The following is a 25,568-nucleotide window of genomic DNA, read 5'->3' as shown; positions in this document are numbered from 1 at the left end:
TTGTGTCAGACGTCTCCGGCTGAAGTCTTTTTCACCGCTGATGGACTTGATTGTGGCTGAGCACCCTGTCTAACCTAGTTTAGTCACTGGATCTGTTCTTGAATACTGAGTGTGCTCTCCAGCTCAGACTGGCAGCCACAGAAGCAGCAGATTTTCACAATAAGAGGACGGATGTCAGAAAAGGTCTACATGGCTGAAAGTTATTTTTAGCAGTGTGGAATAATAACAGAGCAACATCTGACCACTGTGACCCTTTTCTCACGTGCTTTAAGTATTTGTGCGGTTCAGACTAAACCTGCTTTTTATCATACAGGGCCGAGGTTTTTAAAAGCACAGCCAGTGCAGGGGATTTTATGGACTGAAAGTTGACATCCATTGTTTCTTTGAAGGCTGAATCCCAGAACCCGTCTGAGCACACCAAACCTGCCGCAATTGTGAGCTGCATCTCTCTGAGCTCGATGGATTTCAGTAATGTGAGCCTCAGTTCAGCTCCCAGCGTTTCTGAAGCTTTTCAAAGACTCCAGCTCTTCAGTTTTCATACAGCATCGCTCTGTGAGGAGATGCTGCGAATGTTCACAATGTGCACAGCTTTAACAAGATCACCTGCAAAGAGCGCCTGCCACCTGAGGATCTGATGCAGGAAACAGTGAACAGAATATCTCAGGCTGCAGGATTGTTCTCTTCAGTTGTGTGCGTTCTCAGATTTTTCATGTTTTTCTGCACACACTGTACAACTTTATCTCTTTAGGCCAGAAAGTACTACATTCGCTGACCATTATGTAAAGATACTGACACAGTCCGTCAAGCTTCCTGAAGTCTTCCTGTTTTATTTTGAAACTAACACTTGCCTCTACCTTCCAGATTCCTGCTCCCTGCATCCCTCACCTCTTCAATCCCGCAGAAATTAGACCCACCTGTGTCTCGTTTTCCCTTGATTGTTTGTGTATATACACCCTGTGTGTCTTCCTCTCGTTGCCAGTTCCTTGTGTGTTCCTTCCATAGACTGTATAAATAACGGACGTAGTCTCAGTGACGTCACCCATTGGTTTCTGAAGAAGCGTTTGGAAGCCCGAATTGTGCCGTCGCTGGGGGTCGCCATATTGGAAATGCCAGAGACGGCTAATCTAGAGACGGGCAAAGAGGCGGAGCGCGACCGAGCTACAGCCTATGGCTGAGCTCTATGGGCGGGCCGCATGAATCAGCCAGCTACGGCTATGAAGCTAGGCTGTATGCTCCTCAGCGTAGCTAACGGTTATTATCCATAGACTGTATAAATCATGAATGAGCTGGTTTGACTTTCCCAGGAGGAGATTCTGTCGGTGACTGACTGCAGGTGTTTAGTCATCAGACTAAAGAAGTAGCGGACTTGCTGCTCGTTCGCCCGGTGAGAGAGCGCGGGCCGACACGTAACGGGAAACGTAAAAGAACCGGTCTCTTCATCACTACGGTCCGCTGTAATCTCTCCGGGGAAACGCCAACAACTCCTGACTCCTATTTAGTGACTGACGATTAAATAAATAAACACTGCACAGGCTAACAATCAGCTAAAGGGAGCACAGTATACCTGCTACTTAGTGCAAAAAATATTTCAATACAATAACACTAGCATTTAACCCCTATAATTTAAGGCTTAATATAATTAAAACGGGTGTGTTATAAAAAAATTCACCCCCCATACAGTTATCTTGAACAATAAAATTAGCTATTTATAACAAAACAGTTTTTTGTACCAGGCTGTAAACATGTTTATTTCTGCTGTAAAAATGGGCATTTTCCCACCTGCTGTAATGTTATTTCTTGTTTTCTGGAGCCAGCCTCAAGTGGCCACTCGAGGAACTGCAGTTTTTTGCACTTCCGCATTGGCTTCATTTTTCAACACCGGCGGCTGCCGCTTGGTTCCTTCCTGTTGCCTCGTCTCTTCGAGTGAGTGATTTTTGTGTATGACCTTAGCCTGATTTTTTAATTTGCCTTTTGCCTGCCTTTTGATTACCTGCGTAAAGAACACAAACTGGACATTAAACTCTGCCTGTTTTTTTACCTTGCTCTGCCATCATGTATTTTGTGTTGTGTCACAGGTAAAAAAAAAGCCTTACAAGCTATAACATGTCATGCCAGACAAAACCGGGTTAGTCAAAACTGGAAGTGCACAGACGGTCATTACTGCCTGAACTGTACATAATTGACACAGTTATCATGAAATAGTGAGTTGACTGGCAAAGTAGAAAAATTAGTTTTTAAAGTGGTAATCTCAAAGATCTCAGTGTCGTTGTCTTTGATGGCACCTATAGCGATAAACAGTCATTGCGGGAGCACACTTTCCAGATATCCAATCAGTGTTGCATGTGTGTGATGTCCACAGTTGGCTCCGTTTTTTTCCGGTTTGCCTTCACCTGAGATTAATTTGTTTCTTTTTCTTTGGATTTTCACTTATTTTCTTTGTTTGTTCAGCCAGAGTAGATTACTGTTTACTCGCAACACTTGAAGAGACCGGAAAAGCAGCCGCTTAGCTCCGCCTACCCTCTCTGGCAGACCAACCACTGCTGGGAGATGGAAAACGCGTCACTAACAGGGCGCCACTTGTGATTGGCGCTGCTTGTGACACCTATTCCATAATTCTGCAAATTCAAAGGCTTTCATCAGTGGGCCTTAGACTCAATCACCATTGTGCTACCTCATTTGGCGATAGATAGTGACTTAATAGACATTTATTTACATGAAAGTCTTTGAGATTATTACTTTAACTTGAAAAAGGAGAAAATATTGTTTGAGGTATGCCAGACTATCTACCACTGGTAGATGGTTTCAAAATATACTGGTATAGCCTACTTATGTTATGAAATATGATACATCTGATACGTATAGTCCATTTTGCTTCTGATAACTTTAAATTCAACCCTTTCTCCCTCCTTAAGACTTAGAGATGATATTATTGAGCAGTAAAACACACTTCAATGGACCCAGATGTTTGCCCTAATTGGCCTGGTATGAACCAAAACTTATGGAGAAAGTTTGCTAATGTTAGCATATAGATATAGCATTAGATATGGTCGATATCACTTTAGTGCACCTAACTGAATCGCTGTGCTTTATGACCCTACTCTACTACTACTGTTATACTGTGTTTAAGCATTGACCAGCGTTTCTTGAGAGTAGCAAATGTGCATGCTGTAGGCTCACTTATTAATAATACATAGTTAAATGTATCTTCCACTACGGCAAATGACACCCAAACCTGCACTGTCTCTATGCTGTCATTTTCACACACAAACTAAATCATATGTTGTACAGCATATTTAGTACAGAAGACTAATGTATCATTGTGTAACCAGCAATTACAGTAAAGGCCTGAGGTCAGAACGTATAGAACATTGAGACTGACAGCAGTGAAGGTCATCAGATTGAAAATCCAGGCTGCTTCTGATTTCAGCAGCTCAGAGTCGTCGCCTTCATGTGGAAACATTGACCTTTGACCTTTTCCATCCCTTAGCAGTGAAGAGACGAGTCCGGCTGATTATCCTCAATATAATGTGCAGGCAGATGATGGGTGATGTTATTACATCTGACAGCAGCTGTATGTTCTGACAACAGACATCCTGTTCCTGATTACAGAGGAGTCAGTTTGTTGTTCTCTGGGAGACTCTGGCCTCACCCTGACCAGACGGATGTTGAATGAACGGCCGTGACGCTCCCACACAGGACTCTGTACGGCTTTAGATGTCCATATACTCAGGGCCGCCTTGAATGAACACTCAGAGACAAACTGACTAGCACTCAGAAGTCAAACAATCATCAGTCACAGTGAATGAAAACAGTGAAGAGTAAAGGATCAGTCACACAGAGGCAGCTCTAGTGTCAGTCGCTTCTGTCACCTCTGGATCCTGACAGCATCTTGGCACCTTGTAGATTCTGAGACATGTGAGTGGGCAACAATCCTGATTGAAATGACGTGACATGTGTTGCTCATCTACAGTTATTAGATTTCAGTGGCACTACTGACAAGAGAAGCATGAAGGTGAATACCTCCATCCATCTTGTTATTGTTCATACTTGTTCACTGTCACACTGTCATGGCTTACTGGGACTATTGATAGATCTAATACTAAAAGTAACATGTGCTTTCCTTATGTGCTGATATATAGGTTTTTTATTCACTGAGTCAAGTTTTTTTTATTAATTCATCACCTATTTGTTTAGTGTATACATGAGCTTAGACGTACACTGCATGGTGGTGCAGTATTTAGCGCTGGCATCACACAGCTAGAAGGTTCCTGGACGGTAGGGGGCCTTTCTCTGTGGAGTTTGCATTCTCTTCCTGCGTCCGTGCGGGTTCTCTCTGGGTACTTCCCCCACAGTCCAAAGACATGCTTGTTAGGTTAATTGGTGACTCTAAAATAGTGGTGTGAATGTAAGTGTGAGTGTGAGTGTGGTGTCAGCTCTGTAATTGACTGGCGATCAATCAAGGGTGTGCCCAGCCTTTGCCCAATGACAGCTGGGATAGGCACTAGCCATGCCGCAACCCTGGACAGGATAAACGGCATGGATAGTGGATGGAAGGATGACATAGACGTAAATAATCCCTGGAAGTAGTCAAGTGACTGGGCTAGTGACCGGATCATGTTAGAGAGCTGGGAAAAAGCATATCAACAGCATTATTATAGGTTCACTATTTGATTAAACATCTTTGGTAAAAGAACAGAAAGTAGCAGGAATATGTAAACATGTAAACACTGATTTTGGAAAGCTGTTTGTTTAAACTCTTCTTGAGGCTTATAATCAATTTGATAAATGAATAATTATGGTAAAATAATGCTACATGGAAGTGACACCTCAGAAAGAGAGGATCCTCATGACGAAAAATGGCCGCCGTGCTTCTTTGTGCACACAAAACCAAACATAACTGGCTAATAAATATTTCTGCTTTGGGATAAGCTTCTGCTTTGATAAAGGAGCTTACATACATTCAAAATGGATGATTAGTAGAATCACAGTACTTTTTTATCCCAATATAAAATGGCAACTAAAAATGAAAATTTAAAGAATCTTGTCATTGGAATCCAAATGAAAGGATGAAGATTTCGTTGGCTTGTAACAACTGAAACTAATGTTCAGTCCCTCTAACAATCTTTGTCACAGACAGTAATCTCAGAGTCCTTCAAATGCAGCATCTAACACTTACAGCAGACACAAAACATTGGCAGCTGATACACAACCAGAGTGCCAGTGATTTGTAAATCCTTTTTGTCTTCTGCTCTGATTACAGTAATCAAGAAGTTGTTTGGTTTTGTTCAATAACTCTTCAAACTGGATGTTGTTTACTTCTATTGGATTTTGATAATCAGGATATTTTATTTCTGCATTGCATCTTTTGAGTCTTTAAAGTCATCCGTCGCCTATAAGCTGCAGATAAAAACATCATTATTACAGTATGAAAGCAGTCAACAAGCACCGACATAATACAGAACTCCACCTGATTTCTAGTTAAATATAAAAAAAATATTTGTTTTATTTGTAACTGGAAACAATACTATTGAGTTATTCAAAGGGGAGAAAGATTCAGTTTCTAAGGGATTCTTTTCTTCGGCTTGTCTTAATGTCGGCAAACAAAAGCAGATGTTTGCTCCACAAATAATCCCGCACATGATTCCAAGTCACCATATAGAAAACATATTGCCTCCACATTATCTCATTGTCAATATGGCCAGTTCTGCTCTAAGGCTCCTCCTTATCTCTGTGAAGCGTGTCACACTGTGCTTGATATCAACTGTATGCATTAAATATGTCGATCCTATCACTGGTGACGAGCCTGAAATCCATTCTCTCATCTGGGATTAAGGTTATGAATCCTTTCCACGCATACAAACACATTCACACACAGTCAAATAAAATGCCGCACTGTGAGGTCTGTCCTGTGTTCAGAGATGTTTTTGAAGATTTGCCCTAAGATCCATCTTCCTCCTTATACCGACAACCTGCAGAGCCTTTTAGGTTTCAGGATCAAATCTGCTGAGCCGCACAGGTAGCACACTGCCTCAGAAGGCAGAGCAGGGAAGAAATAGCCTTTAAGATAAGAGATGGTTCAACCAGCATGAAAGTGAAACTTATATTATTTACCTCTTTGTATGTAGGTCAGATCTGGCTGTTTGCTGAAATCTAGATCAAAAACAGGATCATCTGTGCTATCGTGATCTGCCACAGTGATAAGTGTTCAATGCTCAGTGATCTCATCTTTGTGCTCCTCTCAAAGGCTTTGACATGTGGGGAGGGAAGTGAATGTGAAGGGGCATCCATCCAGAATCCATGACATTTTCAATGAGGAAACCCCGTACTGACGGGGAAGAGACTGAAACATCTCTCTGCACCTTTACCATTTAACTCCACCTCAGTTATTTGGGGGGAAAAAATAATCTTATGTTAAAATCTCCCACTTTGATGAAGCACAAAGAGGTCACGGGGGACAAACAGAGAAATGAGACCCCTATTAATCTAATTTTCCACTCTGTCTTGTACTTAAAGCTATATAAACACAGATCTTTCTTCAAAGTATGGCTTCTGTCACCAGCTGTATTATTCAGCTCAATTATTGCACTCTCATTAAAGTCAAACCCGTCTTCAAACAGTATGAACACTTTGCTTTTAAATGCTGAGCTATGACGACACCAAGTGGACAAAGACAGTAACATCAGCTGCATGAACCAACTCTCGTGTTCTATTTGGACTGTACAGGCTTTCATTCTTTTCAGACATCTCTATTTGTGTCTATGACCTCATCCACAAGCTATGAGACAGTTTGCTCCAATGTTTATTTTCTGAACTTTTATTTTGGCCCAAAGCTCAGGATGTGATGGAGCTGTATTACCCAACACTTCCCTCAACATCTGGGTGCAAGATGCCCGACCAGATGAGCCGTGTCTGTACTCCTCTCACCTATTCATCCTACTCTTCTAAATACATTCCTTTCCCCTTTGTTCTAATGTTGTTTACTTCTTCTGCTTTATTTCTTGTAAGTCCCTCCTTCTTTAGCATTGAACCGTCAAAATTAACCTTTGTTATTAGCAGAACAATAAAGCAGAGTACAAATACAGTATTTTTCTTCTTCCACACAAGAGTGGAACACATGTGGTTACATAAAATCTGAAAAAAATGTTAACTATTTTATTCAACACAGGACAACTAGGTCTACCTACCTAGAACACCAAATACCACTCTTACGCTATCTTACTATGTTTCTAGAGCCACAGCTGGTTAGCTTAGCTCGTAAGTTACGGCACCCAGCCAAGAAATAGTCAAACAGTGCATGTAAAAGCAAAACATGCAACAAATTTCTACAGATAAACAAATAAGTAACTAACTTTAGTGCTGTAGATGTGTTGGCAGGCAGATTTTTGTAACCTTTGGACAGAGACAAGCTAGCTGTTTAACCCAGCTGTTTCCAGCATTGGTGCAAGATAGTGTTGCTGCTAGCTTCACATATTTAGCACGCAGACATTTGAGTGCTAGCAATGTCCTCATCTAACTCTTTGCTTGAGAGAAGGTAGACCATTTTCCCCAAAACAACAATGCTACATCCACAGACGGTTAGCTTAGCTCGTAAGTTACTGCATTCAGCCAAGAAATAGTCTTACAACGCATGTAAAACATGTAATTCTGTACAGACAGACAAGTAACTAACTTTTGTGCTATAGATGTGTTGGCAGGCAGATTTTTGTTACCTTTGGACAGAGACAAGCTGTTTTGTTTCCGATAGCTATTAGTGCAAAACTAAGCGGACCTGTTGCTGCTAGCTTCATATTTAGCATACAGGCATTTGAGTGATACCGATGTCCTCATGTAACTCTGAGAGATTAAGTAGACAATTTTTTCCCCAAAATATAACAATTAACCTCAAAGGACATGCATGTTCGACACATGTTGCTTGTCAAGGTCAAATATCAGTTCCTTGCTTTAGAATTTCCCAAAAACCACTAATTTCATTACCCTAAATTCAATCTCACATGTACGTTTCTTTTCTATTTTGGACTCTACTTGAAAACGGTGATATATTTTTGCTTAAAATATGTTTTAATCAGGTCAGTGTTTCAAGATATGTCTTCAGCAATACTCCAGCAATGATGACTTGTATTAAACTTTGAAAAAAGTGCACAGTAGGACTTTGCAGACGGAGCAACTGACATTCATCCTCCAGGATCAGTATAAGCCTGTTGTCCTCTCTGACTTTATCCCCCCTACTGGATCTGAGTCCAGACATTTCCTGTCCCCCAGGCAGCATCTCCTCTGTGTGTGACTGTAAGTGTAGCATGATAGCGATGTGCACCGAGTGCTCCTGGCTCAGGTTAACAGAGACCTAAGCACCCCCCTTCATGCAAGTCAACATTTCATTATGGCAGGAATCTTAAATCATACAAAGGCTTCGGGGAGCCGTCCAACAAGAGGAATCAGAGGGAATCTGGACGTGATCACAGGAAATGGTTTGTTTGTCAGAAAGAAAGAATCTGAGGCTGTCCTGTTCATCATTCATCCTCAGGTCTGGAAGAAACATTACCCTCAGAAGTGCTTAGAATACATTTCTTTTTATATTATGGTCCCTTTATTTTTTCTTACATATTGTTTTTATATTATTGGGAAAAATAGAAACAGACAAAAATGCAGAATTTTGTCTTAATCCAAACATAGAATTAAATATAAAGAGTACATTAATCTTTGTTGGGTTTAATTCTGTTTTTTAATTAAAGGAAATTCCTAATCCCCTTCTCAATAGAAAGAAATGCCAAAGAAGTGAAAGTGAAGAGTGAAATAAGTATGTGCAATAACAGTTTTGTTTTCTTTCATTCTTGACGTTATAAAACGTGCTAAAAATAGTAGTTAAAAGTTCCCAGGTATCTTTTCCATGATGACATTGCAGCTGCTGCGCAAATAATTGTAACTTTAAAAATGGAGAGTCTGAAAATATGTACTTTGTGGGCACAGAAATGCTTAATTGGATACGATTGCTTACACAGTTTGTATTATATTTATAAATATAACAATCACTGCTAATTCATTCCACATTTTTGGTCTTATTCAAAACAACTACTGTATCTGCTATCTAAGAGATGTCCAGAAACACTGTTAGAAAGTTTGAAACATTAAAAAGTGATGTGGTCCTCTATGTTGAACCGTAAAACTCTTTGCATAATATACGATGTAAAGTGTACTTTATCAGTCAAGCCAGAGGCAGAAAGAATGTGTACAGCGCCTGGTCCATTTCACACATATGTTACACACATATGTTTACAGTACTTCACCACACTCCCTCTCCATGAGGCCTGGGCCCCCTGCTTGGGGAGCAGCAGCCGAGAGAGAAAAGGGGAGTAAAGGCAAAGATAGGGAGCGAATAAGAGGAGTCTGATCAGGAGCCAATATTGGCACCGCTCCGCTCCCCAGCCAGACCTCGAGCATGTGGGCCCGTTGGCGGGTGGACAGACAGGCGGTTCTGGGGGCTTGGAGGAGGAAGAGCGGCCAGCTGGAGCGGTAACAGAGTGGTATTGTGAGCTGACTGACTGACTGACGCCTCGGTGGAGCAGAGACGCAGGCTGCTGGGGTGGCCTCTTTCTGGGCCCCACAGGGCCCCTCTGTGCTGATGCTCTGCTGGAAGTGGGTCAGACAGAACGATCGGAGAGGGTGCACTCTGCAGAGATCCAAGACAAAGAGGCATCTAAACAGTGCAGCTTGTGTACCATGAGCTCAGAGGGATGGAGGCAGAAAGTTGACTGTGTTATGAAACTTGTGCAGTGTTCAAATTATCTCAAGTGATTGTGGATGAAAGAGTGAGGTCAGCTCATGTACATTTATGTCCTTTTTCTGTTGGAAAATGCACAAAGTTTAGCCATTGTCTTATAATAAGTAAGCAAATGATGTAACAGCAAATCAATGTTTCCCTCCTGAGATATTTACAAAGTAATGATCATCATGAGGAGTTGGACTGTTTCTGGCAACATGAAAAGGAGTCTTTGAAAAAATGTTCAAAGCAGAGGCTGTAGCTCGTCTTGCCAGAGGGAGGCAGTATTCACATTCAACGCACATTAACATTCTTCACAGCATCCATTTTGCCTCCAATTCTTTGCAGCTCTTAAGCTGCAAAATGATCGCCAGCCACAGAAGCAGCGAGCAGCTAGTTATCTTGTTACTGATGTGGGCACTTTGAAGAAGAAAAAAGGGCTGCTGCATTCTGGCAGGCGAGAGGCCGGAGCACAACAGCACAATAAAAGAAAGATCTGAGAAGTCAGAGGAATGTGAAGAATGGGAGAGTAAAAGATTCCCTCAGAGCGCAGACAAAGGCGGTGTCACACTTAAACCTGAAACATGCTTGGAAATACAATAAAGTTATGTTTATGAGTTTGTTCAGGGCATTGTGACCACACGCAGAGGATTGGACTAGACGCGTGAGGCGCTTAGACCTGGTCACAGCTCAGCTTAAGAGTCAAATATCTCAACACCCACCTACTCTGGTCATTTATGATCCAATGAAAACACAGAATGAATAGCCTTTGTGTTAGATTGTGGCTTCAAGTCACATTTACACACTTACAGAAACAGATTTTATATCTTGAATAGTTTCAGTCACATTCCAGAATGCAGCAACATGTGTGTGAGAGGACTGTGTGGTTATGCTTTACATGTGTCCTGGCTGTCTGTCAGAGCATCACCTGGTTAGCCATTCCGTTTGTGCTGAAACTGAACATGCTTTGTATTTTTCCTCCAACGCTCAGCCACAGCAGGAAATCAAGCGAGTGGATCTTTAAGAATAAAACCTTAAGAGGAAAAACTAGATGTGCATGTGAGACAAAACAGACCACACCGTCACACGCTCGGTCTTGGTAAATACTTTATATGCAATTGTTTCTTGATCTTTGCAAACACTGTATAGAAAACACTTACGGTAACATTTGTCGAACATTTAAAGCGCGTCTGAGCGTTCAGACAGACATGACACAGTAATCTACAGCTTTATAAACATTCTCCCCCCTCCGGCCTGTCCACACACACCCCTCGTCACGCTTCCTGCCGCATACAACCCCTTCCAAACACACATACACACGCACACACAGCCACCGCAATCAGGCTCTCCACTTATAATTCACAGTAGGCTTTATAACACTGTTTCTGTATCGTATGATGGTTCTCAACATTTTTTTATTATTTAAAATAGCTATCGACATTTATGCTGTAATATTTGGAAAGTGATACATTTGTATTTACATAAGCTTATTGAATCAAATACAATGTGTGTGTACATATGTATAATTGTATGTTTGTATACTTGAGTGTGTTGAGCAGAGCCACCTGATTGTTCTGTTTGATAGCATCCAGTCTGTTCATTAGAGTCCGGTTAGAAAAGAAGAAAGCTCTGATGAGTTTTTGCCCCACAATGGCGCCTCAGTCGCTCAGAGAGAGGCGGCCCGGAGCAGCAGAGCAGAGTGAAACCGGTCACTGACTGTCTGTGATAGCATGAGGAGATCATGGGAGATTGAATGGAGATGATGTGAGGTGCTCACAGCACGTTGGACTCATCATACATTCAGAAGGAGGCGTCAGTCGTAACCTTGGATGGCTGTGTTTTAGGGTCCTACAACCCCACCGACTGGCACATTCAGACTCTCATGTTTTCATTTCATACGAGCGTAAAGTAAGAAATCGTGGCAAATGGTCACAGTACCATGTCTGATTTAAAACGCCTCTTTTAGGATAAAAACATGGATCCTTCTGGGGCAATGAGAAGTCTTCACTTCCAGCTAATCATACAATACCCACCACCCATAATCATCCTCCTCTTTTCTTTCACACACAGAGATGCAATCACTCACGTGTACATTCATATACACAAAGTACAGACGTAAGCAATTACACCTACACACACGGAAAGACAAACAAAACAAAAAGGTAGGCACGCACGCACATGGCCACACATACACACTGGGACCTGGGTAAGAGACCAAGCTAATGTGAGAGGAAAGTGAGGCACATTATCTGACAGGCAGAATCCAGCCTGAATTTTGGTATACTCCAAACCGAAGTCAGATGTGAATGATTAAGGTGTCGCAGAGAGGCCCAGGCTTTCAGCCCGGTGAGAACTTTTAAAATGTAAAATCTACGTAGCACCTATAATCTCTCAGGTGCCTTAAACGTACTGAATCTTTAAGTACCTATTGAACAGAGACAGCGGAAGAAGCTCTGGCTCCATCGTCCACTTTTGGGTTGGGATTAAGGTACCATAGTGATGATATGAATAGTGCTTGAAGGCTTAGCTTTTCTTTCACATCCTCGTTTGCTTTTACCAAGGTCGAAGGCATTGAAACAGAGATCCACGTAATTAAGCATTTAAAGAATCTATGTGCTCAGACAGTCTCATAAACTCTGGGTTGGGACCCAGAATAGGTCCCGGGCCTATTTCTGCTGGGTCCCTAAATGGCAAGAGAAGCAATATGTTGTCATGAGCTGGGGTCAGAAGGACTACAGTTTGTTGTTTCCTGGATGAAAAAAAGCTTAAGAACCACAAACAGAGTCTCTGCAGGGTGCAGACGTATCAGTGGTTGATGGAAATGTTGAGTCAATCTCTTGAGGGCGTTTACAGAGGTGCATGAAAGGCCCCTGTTGGTTGTTGAGGGCCATTATACAAAGTGGCAGCACTTTGCTCTCCCTGTATGTAAGTAGGGCTCGTGTATCTCCTCTTTAAAGTATCTAAAAGCTACTTCATTATCCTGGTCGTGATGGATCACAGGGTCAGTTCATTTTGTTCCAAATTGATAACAGAAAGTGATAGTAGGGCAGAATGAGAGAGGGTAATCTGTCCATCCTTCCAGTCACCCCTCACTCTGTAAGGATGGGGATCAGGAGTTTAGGCGAGTATCAGTTCAACCGTCATCTGGTGTCGAGTCTTCAGGGGTGGACGAGTCCTCAGCAAAGTCGTCTGATGAGCCACTCTTGTGGATGCGGCCATCGCTGCGCATACTGTGGAAAGTCTTGCGGAAAGCCTCCATCATTGAGTGCGCCAACTTCTTGGCCTCGAGCTTGTTCTCACACTCCACTGCGTGGCAGTCCATCTGGAAGGACAGGTCGTCGTTGATTTCCCGGTAGATCCAGGCGAATACGTTGGGTCTGACGCTGTGGTCGGCTGTGCAGTAGGCGATCCGCGCCACCTGGTAGGTGTCCATGGTTACAGAGGCCTCGCCATGCTCATCCAGGTGGTGAAGACGCACCTGGAAGGGCCGGATCTCCAGCAGGGAGCTGCCAGCGGGACAGGTGCCTTGTTGCTGGGCGAGGGCGCGACGCTCCACCAGACCCACCACCGCTGACTCTGTGCAGCCAGACAGGAACTGGGTCCCAGAAATAGTCACTTTACCCAGGTAGGCCACCTGTAGGTAAAGAGAAACACAAAGACACTATTAGACTTTAACAATGCCACATATAACAAATGTAAATATGCAGTTGGCTACTAATACATTGCAATACTTTCAACTGCAGATGTGCAGAATCACATCTGCAAACGGAAAAACAACAGAGATGTGAGGACACCAGGACACCTGAGTGTCTGGAAAAACAGAATCTGATAAAGTGCGACTCTGTTCCCTGTCACACTGAAAGAGAGTCACACAATAGGTATCTCCAAATCATTTTTTTTTTACAAAGTTATAGGCAAAAGAAAAACAAGAAGAATACAAGCAAATACAAGTTAAAACAAGGAAATGAGTAATAAGACACAGGAAACATAGAATACTGTCAATAAGTAAAAAATAGCATAAGCTAAGAAATAAAAAAGGAAGTCATTTTTTAAAAATCCACCCAGGCTTTCTTCTGAAAAAGGGTTTTTTAAAAGATGTTACAGACATAGCCTGGGGACTTTAACTGCATATCCAGGTCACCTTCTGACATCAGCCGAGACCTAGAAATAAGCAGCAGAGCCCATTCTTCTGAGGAGTCAGCAAAAAAGGAAGATATTTTGGCTCAAGGCCATTCAATGCTTTGAAAGTCAGCAGTAAAAATTTAAAATCAATGCAGAAAAAAACAGTCTGTATAATGGGGCTAGGACAGGAGTAAAGTGCATAGATCTCTTTGTGCCCATTATAATTTAAACCGCAGAATTCTGAGTCCATTGAAGCCGGTGGAAGGGGCACTTATTGCACTGTTGACTTAAGGAGGGGGGGGGGAAAGCATCAACAACAGATCAATGTGAATCTGAGGGCCAAAAAACGAACTCATTTGAGAATGAGAAACTTCATGTAAAAGATGAAAACACAACTGGACAAAAGTTTCCATTTTGTAAGCGGTAAAAGATTTGATTTAAAAAAAGCAGCCTGCTAAATATTCTTTGACAAGCAGTGTAATTTGCAAGAAGTAACTGGTAGAAAGTGTTGGTCATTTGCAATGAAGAAGTACATCATGCTTTTGTATTACCTGAATCACCTGAGGAGGTATGTAAACCAAAACCAACAGTGGGCCAAGAATGCAGCCTTGAGGAACACCACAATTCAACAGATATGGGTAAAAAAAACAACATTCAGGTCAAAAAATCTGCTGACCTAGCCACCTTTATTTTTTTGGAGTTTATATTGAGGAACATCCACTGATCAACTTTGGACAGAACTGATGTCATCAGAAAAAATCACTGCCAAACTCAAAAAAGTGGACCCGTTTTCCACCTCAGGCAGTTTTCGAGATAAGAAAAAAAAATCTGGCATAAAATATACTGGGAGCTAATCAGTGTGGAGCAAATTGAAAAATAATGTTTCACTGAGAACGAATTAATTCCATATTCAGCGTCCATCTTAATCAACCTCAAAAACTGGGCTGTTTTAGGTCTCTTGGGGAGGGGGGGCTAAAGGCTGTGTGTAAGCTACTTCCTTAAGAGAAAAAAATGACATTATGTTGAGTTGTGGCTGAAACAAGGACTGTAGAATACCATAGTAATGACACTGCATACCAGAAGAGCGATAGACTGAGGAGATGGAGAAGGATAAGAGCAGAGAGAGAGAGAGAATTAAGAAGTGAACAAAGCTTGAGACTCTATGGGAATGTGGCCAATTGGAGAGCAGTCCGGGAATAATGGCTGACTTGTGCGCTTTCTCAACATGGTGTTCTTTATAGCTTTATAAAAATACACAGAGGAGGAGCCTGCTACGAGTCAAACACTCAAAGACTTTTCACTCCTGTCTGTGTTTATACTGGGGCAGGGGAATACTCGTCTCTCTCAAGAGTTTATTACAGCCAGCTTACATGCTGCACATATGGCCGCAGATAACACAAGTGCAATGACTACTAAAGGAAAGATGTGTATCTTACACAGGAAGATGTGGCCTGCGTTCAGGGCTCAAGACACATCTACTGATTATCAATCTAGCTGATCTTCATGGCACTATTCCCTTAAGAAATGTAATTAAACTCTTATCTTTAATTGTTGTGACAACAGGAGAGATCCACCCAGCAGATCAACAGATACTGAATGTTGAGCACCCACAGATGACACGAACCAGAGCCGCTTCTCTTCTTTCATAAGTTTTGTTTAGTCTGCAGGCGTTAAGTCTACCTGCCCTCATTCACCGCTATGGTTTTTGGAGTGAATGGGATCTTTCAGAGGAACGATGTCGAACAGAAGGCCAGTCACTCAGTCCTCCAGCTTTTTGGTTATAGAGGCAGTTAAGTCTAATGTGGGGATACAGCATTTACCATAAACTACAGAAATGGAAAAACTATTGCAGGCACCAATGTACCAAAAATAAAATGTACTACAACTTTTTTGTCTTATCAAAAACACACAAAAACCTTTGAAGGAGCTACAGAGAAACATGTATTATAATATTATAAAGCATTTCCTCTACCTTTAATGACATAGAACAGTTGAGTTTCAATTTGCTTTCTTTCCACATGTAAGATGAAAAGATAGTGTCATGTCTATGTGTTAAGTATAAAAAGGGAGCCAAAAGATTGTTTGTTGTTGATGGTTAGCCTAGCTTAGCACAAAAACTGGAAGCAAGAAGAATGATTTAGCCTGGATTGGCAAAGTTTAAAAAACATACTTATCAATACCTCTGTAGTGCACTTTTATTACATTGTATCTCTTTTGTTAAATCAGTACTCAGTCTATAATATAATAACGGCTATACAAAATAAGTATTAATTTAAAAATAAATTAAATATCCTGTAAACTCCACATGTAATAAAATATATAATTCTTACATCAGAGATGCATTACATCTCCATTTGCAATGAAAGGTAAGACCCATCTATTAAACTGCAGCAATGGTAATATAAAATATGTCTGCAAGAAAGATGTGGGATGAATCCACTCAAAAGTAGCCTGTGTACTATCTGGTCCCTGATTGCAGCACCACATGACAATGCTCCCCAGTTTCCAATAGGCAACAGTAAGAGGTCCAGGCAGTGAAAGCAGCTGCCTCGTCATGTCTGCTTTTCATTAGCGGGAACCGCGGGGTGGGATGTACAGCCTTTGCACCCAATCCATCATTCAGCTGAGTAGCACAGGTCTGCAGGAGCAGCCTGGAGGCAGGGCGGTTTGCTGTTCAACCACACTGACACCCTCTCGCAGCCAAAAGGCGGTCAGTCACTCAGTCAGCCAACAAATCCATAAACTGTGCCAAGATACATCCACCATTCACAGAGTGCTGTTTGTATATCAAACAGCAATAAAGAGTCATTGTGCTCTTCTTTTCTGTCTCCTTTATTTTGATATCGAGTTACTTGTTTAAACTGCCTTGGTTTCGTCTGATTGCTTGCTTTCCTGTTGAATAAAGGCTCACGGCTCGGCCAGGTTTTAATTCTGTTACAGCAGCTGGGAGCAGGCCAAAGCACAAAGAGTCAGTTAGCGTGTTCTCTCAATATATACATGTCTGCTCTACTGCCTCTGTTCTGCTCTTGTGTTATAAAATGAGGAAGCAATCCATGTTAGAAACCTGGTTAAATAATATGAACAACTTAGATCGAAGAGCCAGCTGAGACAGCATGGTGAGGAGTTTCATGTTTAGACTGAGTGACAAGAATTTACAGTAAAGTCTGATATTGCTTTCTTTGATGAGATTTTTCCTGAACTGGTCATGAGTGTTTGAAGTATCCACCTGCGTTAGTAGGTTGTGAACCTTACAATAGAAACAGAAAGGTAAAAATCTTATTAAAGGATTGTGCCTTACCTAGCAACAGCCAATTTATCTCCAAGAACTTTCCAGAGGAGCACAATGACTACAACTAAAGCTAGTATAAGGCAAGTGTGTTTGTGTGTATAACGCAAGATGTCTATTTTAAAATGCATACTTCAACATTACACACAAGTCATAGAAATGACCCAAGATAACACTGAAGAATATGAATTCTGGTGTAATCACTATTTAAGATGTTCCTTTAACATTGAAAGACTGGGTGCAGAAATTTCTACTGCAGTATGGAGGCCCCCTCTTTGATAGGCAGACATCACTTACACCTTCAAATCCTCTCTTGGCAACTTTTTATAAAAACTATTTGAACAAATTTGAAGTGTGAGGTCTTTAACCATACAACTGTCATATTACAGTTGAAGTAAATGTAATTTTGTTGTTTCTAAAATGACCAGAAAAAGAAGTCCACACTTGGTCAGTGTAAAATGATGAGTCCACTGTTGGTAAGGTTGGTAAGTATGTGTGTGTTTGTGTGTGTGAGGCGGGGGTCAACAGGCTGAGCAAATATTAGAGATAGTTTCTTCAAAGTCCAAACACAGCATGCAGCTGAAGAGGACATTGTTACATTGTTTGAGCAGAAAGAAGAGGGATAGATAGAAACCTGCCATTAAACTGTGGTCTTTAGGATGATATAACAATCCGTATTAGGAAGGTTAAATGTTAGAGCTTTTATGAACAGATACTTATTATGAAACAAAATGTGGAGTTTATTGGGTATTTATGGTATGAGGTACACAAACGGATGCAAACAGGCCATGGGGCAGAACCATCAGCACCATGGCAGAAGTACCACTGCTATAATAAAGGACATAAGGACTAGATATTTGTGCTTCCTGGAGCCAACAAGACAGTCTATAGGAGACGGCAGGTTAGAGTGGCAATGCTAGAAAACCTGCTGCCTCCAAGTTAGTAACCAAATGCGACTGACCCTTCCTCTTTGGGGGAAGAAATTATTTTGATTGTCAGGAAGTAAATGGATTGAAAAATATGAGATGCTTTCAGGAACTGAGACTGAGCTCAATAGAAATTTGCTTTCTAAATAAGAATTTGCTTTCACTTCTCAAATTTCCTTCCTTAATTCCTTCCTCCTTTTTTCCATTTTTAAAATAAGGTAGAGACCTAAAACTAAACCCTAAGGTAGAACAGAACTGAAAAACATCACGTCAGCTTCAGTTGTGCTGCACATTGTCTAAATCTTGTTTTGGTTTGTAAGCAAACATAATGGAAATTTTTTTCTCTGAAGGCAGAAAAAAACCCATGGAGCAGATTATCATGTTAAAATAGAAATCAAAATTTTTCGTCTAACATCTGACACCAGCTAAATGCCTTTTAAAAACATGCAGCCTCAAAGCAGCTGCATTCAAATGCTAACAGAAGCCCGAGCAGTTCTGTGCACAGTCTGTTTGTCTCCTAGTGAGGGCCTGAGACAAATTAGTGGGTCACTTTAAACAGCCACAGTGTGTGTTTGTGAGTAACTTTTGTGAGACTGTGTGAGCGTGTCAGGACAGTCTCCAAAGGTACAAATCATGGGTTATGATTGGAACAATGACGAGAAACAGTGAGTCAAATGGTCGCAAATTCTGCAAATGGAGAAGCAACGTGAATCAGGCTGAACTCGCTGCGACAGCAGGAATGAGCTACTTTCAGCATCTCCAGGCCAAACTTTAGACACCTGCATCAGTCAGTGTTCGCAAACCACTCCATTTCTACAAATCAAGCCGGATAAAATTGATACATCTATCCATCCATCCCAGACCAGAACACATCTGTTGTCCTCGGCTCTGGCAGCCGGCTCACCAGTCGTCTCAGTGCTGGCAGCTCAGGCAGGCAGCTTAAATCATTCCAGAGATCCAGAGTCCTCCCCTTTGTCTCAACTTTCCATGTGTTTCTCCTCCACTCTGAACCTCTCTCGTCTCCTCTTCCCTTTCTCTCTCCTCTCTGTCTCTTTCACTCCTTCTTTCTCCCATCATCTGTTCCTCTCCCCCGATACCTCCTCCTCTATCCTCACATCCCCTCTCTTCTGCAGCCCACTCTTAACAATTCTATACCGTCAAACTGAAAATATTGATTCCATATGAAGAGAAATGGAGACAGAAATAAAATATGTTTCATGGGAGATGGCCTAGGGGGCAGCGAGAAGGAATGCTACAAAGACAGAAAAACAGATACAGGCAATGGGAAAAAGTTGAAGTTTATACACTGTTGCTGCTTCAAACAAGAAAATAAATGTGTTTACCTGCTTCTAAGGAGAGGAAAACAGAGCAGTGGAGTTAAAGTGTTTGTGTGTGAGACACGGAGAGAGGAGGAGCGTTGTTAAACATCTGCATGTGTGGGGAGACATGTGGCCACCATTACTGGCTCTTGGTTTATGGAGGATATTGTTCCATTCTATCCTTCTTTGACAGACTGTTACGACCTGCAAGGTGAAGGTCACGTGACTGATGGGGACAGCTGAAACTAGCTTTTGGCAGCATTGCCGGCTTGACCATTTCTTATGTACTTAGTGAAAATAAAAGCTCACATTTACAGTCTAAGTAAGGGATAATGTATAGTTACCAGGCTGTTATCGCAGAATAGAACCCCGACAGGGTGGTTCCACCTGCTCGCTATACCAGTTATTACACAGCTTTTTACTTATGAAATCAATAATTTGACACAAAATATTGATTTGGAAATGATTTCATTCATTTTAAAATGATTATCTTTCTGTTTTCCGTTTAAATATAGTCTGTTACACTAACAGTGAGAGCTGTGTCCATAGCAACAGTTAACTCAAGCCTTCTTAAAATGAGCTAACCTAGCTGTTATTACTCACATTAAAATTAGCTAACCTAGCTGTACTCTAGCTAACCTAGCTGTTTGTCATGACATTAAAATGAGCTAAGCTAGCTGTTATTACTCTAGCTAGCTGTTTGTAATCACATTAAAATGAGCTAACCTAGCCGTTTGTACTCACATTAAAATGAGCCAAGCTAGCCGTTATTATTTGCATTAAAATGAGCTAAGCTAGCTGTTATTACTCACATTAAAATGAGCTAACCTAGCCGTTTGTACTCACATTAAAATGAGCTAAGCTATCTGTTATTACTCGCATTAAAATGAGCTAAGCTAGCTGTTATTACTCGCATTAAGATGAGCTAAGCTAGCTGTTATTACTCTAGCTAGCTGTTTGTAATCACATTAAAATGAGCTAAGCTAGCTGTTATTACTCACATTAAAATGAGCTAACCTAGCCGTTAGTACTCACATTAAAATGAGCTAAGCTATCTGTTATTACTCGCATTAAAATGAGCTAAGCTAGCTGTTATTACTCACATTAAAATGACCTAGGCTAGTTGTTATTACTCGCATGAATTGAAAAAATGTCCACCGAGTAAGAAAAGTTGAACGGGAACGCAGGAATCAGTGCAGCACCTAATTAGGGCTTTCTGTCTCGTCACTGTCTGCTGACATTTTCTTTTCCATTCACCGTCTTTGAACACCACTGTATCTAGTACTGTGCTGTCTTCAGTTTAGTAGATCTCTCTGTCGTAGCCTACAGTTTTTGCATCGTTTAACCTTTATTGCTTTCTCTCCTGTTTGTCTCTTTTCTTTTTTGCCCCTCTGTAAACAACCCGAGCCTAAATTAAGCGGACTTCTTTCGGCGGATTGATATGTTTACAGTTAGTCCTCTGGATTGTGTGATAAGGGCTGAATACCCAGCAACGGTCTGTTCTTTATAGCAATGGTCTGTTATCGAGAAATAGCAGACCTCGGAATGCTGTGATTAACCAATCAGAATCAAGTATTTAACACAGCCGTGTAACAATACAGTGTAATTGATGAGAAGATTAACTCCACCCCAATGTCTGTTTGCTAAATATGAAGCTACCATCTGCAGCTGGCTAACACTGCAAAACACTCTGTATTGTATACTGTAACACATGCATGCCAACAAGGTCACTCTGCCCCCGGTGCACATGCCAGTAACAATGCTTTGTGTTTTTAATGATAAATGAGAACATCTAACATTTTGTGATGAATCATTGGATGCAGAACCAACAATGCCTGAAAAACCACAATTATGGAATAAGAAAGGAGAAACAGACGGTCGTGCAGGGAGGGGGAGGCACTGAGAGAAGCTTATTGTTGTAAACAGATGGGGAGGAAAGCTGAAAGAAAGTAATTGAATGCAAAAAAAAGTACAGAAGAAAGTGGCCGGGACACAGAGGGAGACAGAAAAAACATCCGCAGCCCAGCAAGTGAGCCGGTGGGAAGAGAGACAGGAACATCCTGGTCCACCGACACACAACACACACTTTCTAAGTGTCTGTCTGTGCTGGTAAGAGTCTGTGCACAGGCATGCATGTGTGTGTGAGAGGTGTGGAGTTAGGGCAGCTGCTTCTACGGCTGGAGCCACAGCTGGTTCAGCTATCAGTGGAGAAAGGAACACTGGGGATGAGAAGAAAAGAGGAGGAGGTATGGGAAAAGGAGGAGGAGGAGGAGAGACTAGATACCTGTCCCTATGGAGAAGCTTTGGGAACATGGAGAAAGAAGAAAAAAGGGCTAAGATGACAGGAAGAGGAGTCGGGAGCAGAACAAGGAGGCAGTTGTTGAGTGAGTCAGTTTGGTCCTGTTGGATGAGGTCCGGGAACAGACTGATGTGGAGGTAAAAACAGTCAGCAACACTTCTGGAAGTCATCGTTTCAGCATTAGCAGACTTTTGCAGATAATACTCCCAAGGACAAATTGGTGGTGCAGACAAAACACATCTTAATCTGAGCCTACAATTGTTTAGTTTGTATTTCAATGGCTGACTGTTTGGGAACATATCCGTTTAGTATGTGGGTGTGTTGATCTAATGCTATCAGCAAATGTAAGAAAAACAAAAGATATTATTAGTGTAAGCAAGGAAGAAAAGGATAAGATTGCAAGAAGTTAACATAGGTCCCAATGGCAAGTTAATGTCAAAGGATTTTTTAGCATATTCATGATTTTTAAAGAATATTTTGATATTTTCTATAAGATAAATATGTAGCTACAACTAGTAGCTGGTTAGCTTAGCTTAGCATAAAGACTGGAACCAGGAAGTTGTCCAAATGTAGTAAAATCGACCAATAGAAATCCTGAAGATCACTAATGAACATGTTATACCTGGTTTGATTAATCCACACTAAAACAGAAGTATAAAAATAATGCTAAGCTAAGCCTGTCTCTTAGCTTCAGGTTCATATGTAGTGTTCAGATATGTTGAACTAAGATATTCTAATGTAACTGAAATCAGATGAACAAGCTGCGTTTCTCAATGAATCTATTTGTAAAGATAAAATCCTGAGCGGACTTTTAACCCTCCCAAATATGGAGGTGTAAAATTGATATGGCCCCACTGACAGAAACGGAGGTTCTCCTGGCGCTCTCCCTCAGTGGGCCCCTGTGTCTGGATCCCCCAACATGACTGGGAATCCACTCCTTGGGAATGCAGCATTCCTGAGGAGGTTGTTAACATTCCTCCTAACTTATTGAATCAGCACAGTACAGCTGGCTTCGCTTGCCACGACATGCAAGGATGGATGACTTCTTTTTTTTTTTCAACGTGCTGTGGGTGCTTGTTTGTGTTCCGTGGTGAGAACATGATGCTGTGTGTGTGTGTGTGTGTGTGTGTGTGTGTGTGTGTGTTTCAGTACAAAACAGAGTCTGAGTGTTTTAATGTATCTCAGGGTATATGAAAGTGGCGTTCACATTCCCAACCTCTTCCATGAAGTTTTCTATAGAGGCATAAATCTACATATTCCAACGATGGTCATAACATTTAGCCTAAACTGAGCTACGCATTAACATCCAGTGACTTTATTAATTCTTGGCCACAAATGATGGTCTCAACCACTCAAATTTGCAATGAAATGCAAAGTGGTATTAACAAACCCCCTTTTCTGACCATCAAATGCTTTATTGTCAAGGCACATACAAATACTGTAACTGCTGTACATGTGTGATACATCAAGATCACCCTTAAGAGCACATTTTTGCACAGAGAAAGTTTTTTGAAACATTTTAAAGATTAGACTGGATGGAGAGAACGTATACTTCTACAGAGATAACTCGTACATCAATCAATCAATCAAATGTTATTTGTATAGCGCCAAATCATAACCAGAGTTATCTCGAGACACTTTACAAAAACAGCAGGTCTAGACTGTCTCTTTGTTATGTTATTTAAAGAGAGGCCCGACATGAATCACCATGAGTAGCATGAGCGAGACAGAGACACAGGCAGAGATGCAGACAGAGATGCAGACTAAACTTGAGACAGCATTTGGTCTCACTGTCCAGAAAGTGAAGCCAAACAGCCTGGGTCAATCAGCGGATCTAAGGGAAGCCCTGAACTGCTGCCCACTCTGGCTCCTCCAGTGACGTGAAGCTAGTGCCAGTAGAGACAACACAGTACTTAACCTGAAGTAGAATCCAGGCTGCCTTTCAACACCTTTCCCCTCTGGTTTCCATACAAACAAACAAGCATAATTTTTTATCACTTTAAGATATGCTGACAGTATAAATAAACAGTGTATGTTCCAAATACTTACTACACAGGAGATTACATTGCAAGTAGCTTCTTAATTCTAATGGATCCTTGCATTTCATCTGCCTATCTATCCATTAGAGTTACTGATAGACTCTTTAAGGGAGCACTCCACTGATTTAGCATTTGTTCAACCGATCTTCTTTGTCAAAGGAACATGTTGGTGCCTATGTTACCCACAATGCATCATAAACACTGACAGTTTCATATAGGGGATTGGGCTACTAGCTTATTGGTATTAGGCTAGTAGCATCTAATGTACCCATTAGCCACCAACCTGAAGCACAGATGAGAGCAGGCTACAGACGTCTGGACGACTTCTTTCTTACATCACACCTGATTTTTCATTTCAAAACAAATAGTCTTCAGAGGCTGACTCAAGAGACAACACTTGAGGCAATTTACCAGACGTTTCCTCTGGAGCCACAACAGGCTTTAAACAACTTTTTTTCCACATTTGCAGAAGTCCTCCCCAAGTCCTTTAAATAGACCTTAACGTGGAAAGTCAGTGGAGATTCCCACAGAGCAAATTCATGCCCATAACTAGCATGTTAACAAATTCTGTCCTGTCTCAATCTATAAACACATACACACGCAAAGACAGAGGCACTGGTACAAAGGCTCCATTAGACAAAAACACAGTCATACACTCATCATGCAGGGGACTGGGAGCGCTGGTCATCCCACCCTGGAGGTTGCTAATCGTGTAAATGTCATCACTGTGTGTTCTGTTCTCTGTTCACTGGAGAAGACGTGATGGTACGTCCAGCACACTGACTGACATCAGAATAGCAAGTACACAGAGACAAAAAGCCTCTCTGCCTGACAGATTGGATAAAGACCTGGTAGAACCAGCATGCACTGGGCTGCTGGTGTGAATGACGTCATATAGCTTATACTTTGCCTACTGTGACGTCATCTGTGACAATAGCCCTTTAGTGATGTCCTGTAAACACTCATTAGACTTATGCCTGTCAAATACAGCTTTGAGCTCACTATACATTCAAAAGAAAAGTTCAAGATTGAGGGAAATCTAAACATTAGCATTTTTGCAAAGAGTTGGATGGGGAGATTCATACAATTCCAATATTTGTATGTTTAATATGCAGCGACAGCTAGCAGCTGCTAAGCTTAGGTTAGCAAAAGGAGGGTAGTTTTCCAATTTAAAAAATAATAATAACTTTTAGTTTCTAAACTTTTTTGTGCAGATTAAGATGCAACAAGTTTATTAGTGTGCTTTCCAGGAGCCATATGGAGGATTTTGTAACCTTCTGACAAAGCCAAGCTAGTTGTTTCCATCTTTATTTGTGTCAAGTTAAGCTAGCTGAGTGCTAGCTTTAGCCTTATATTTTCAAGATATCAATGGGGCACAGAAAAGGTGATTTTCAAACTTGCGTAGCTGGAAATACAAAATGTCGGCATGTTTAAATATAAAAAGAGGAAGAAAATTATATAAATATTAACATTTTTAAGGCTTCATTTTTATATATATCTTATATATCTGTTGCTGCTGTATTTTTAACAACTTCAACACAATCATGAAGGGAGTTTCTTGGGAATGATGGGTAATTAGTTTCCACTCCACATCCCTGGTAACCCTTCTACAGTCTACTCACTGTCTCACCCTTGGGCTGCTACACATGTAAGACTGGGACCTGAATCAGACACTTGTGTGCTCATGTACTGTATGCAAGGTATACATGCAAAGCCAAGGGGCTGCATTTATAAAACTTTATCTAGGCAGGGTTCAACCCTGAAAACTCAAGAGACAAGAGCAGACAAGAGCAGTGACCAGAAAAATGTATTTCTTTGTGGAA

The 25,568-nt window shown here is 41.3% G+C and overlaps 1 protein-coding gene across 1 annotated transcript in view; it reads right to left on the bottom strand.

Moving 5' to 3' along the window:
• Positions 1–10,843: 10,843 nt before the first annotated feature.
• The window catches only part of pid1 (phosphotyrosine interaction domain containing 1), a 28,451-nt gene continuing 13,726 nt past the window's right edge, over positions 10,844–25,568 (bottom strand). Inside the window, exon 3 of the mRNA XM_069669155.1 lies at positions 10,844–13,388. Within this exon, the coding sequence (XP_069525256.1) occupies positions 12,888–13,388 (501 nt within the window). The 3' untranslated portion in view covers positions 10,844–12,887. The remainder of the gene's footprint in view (positions 13,389–25,568) is intronic.

The sequence above is a fragment of the Semicossyphus pulcher genome, unplaced genomic scaffold (genome assembly GCF_022749685.1).
Source record: "Semicossyphus pulcher isolate SPU_LCO1_2020_fin unplaced genomic scaffold, fSemPul1.0.p SCAF_19, whole genome shotgun sequence".
Classification (NCBI taxonomy): Eukaryota; Metazoa; Chordata; class Actinopteri; order Labriformes; family Labridae; genus Semicossyphus; species Semicossyphus pulcher.
The sequence above is the reverse complement of the archived record's forward strand: the minus strand, read 5'-3'. Positions and strand labels throughout refer to the sequence as shown.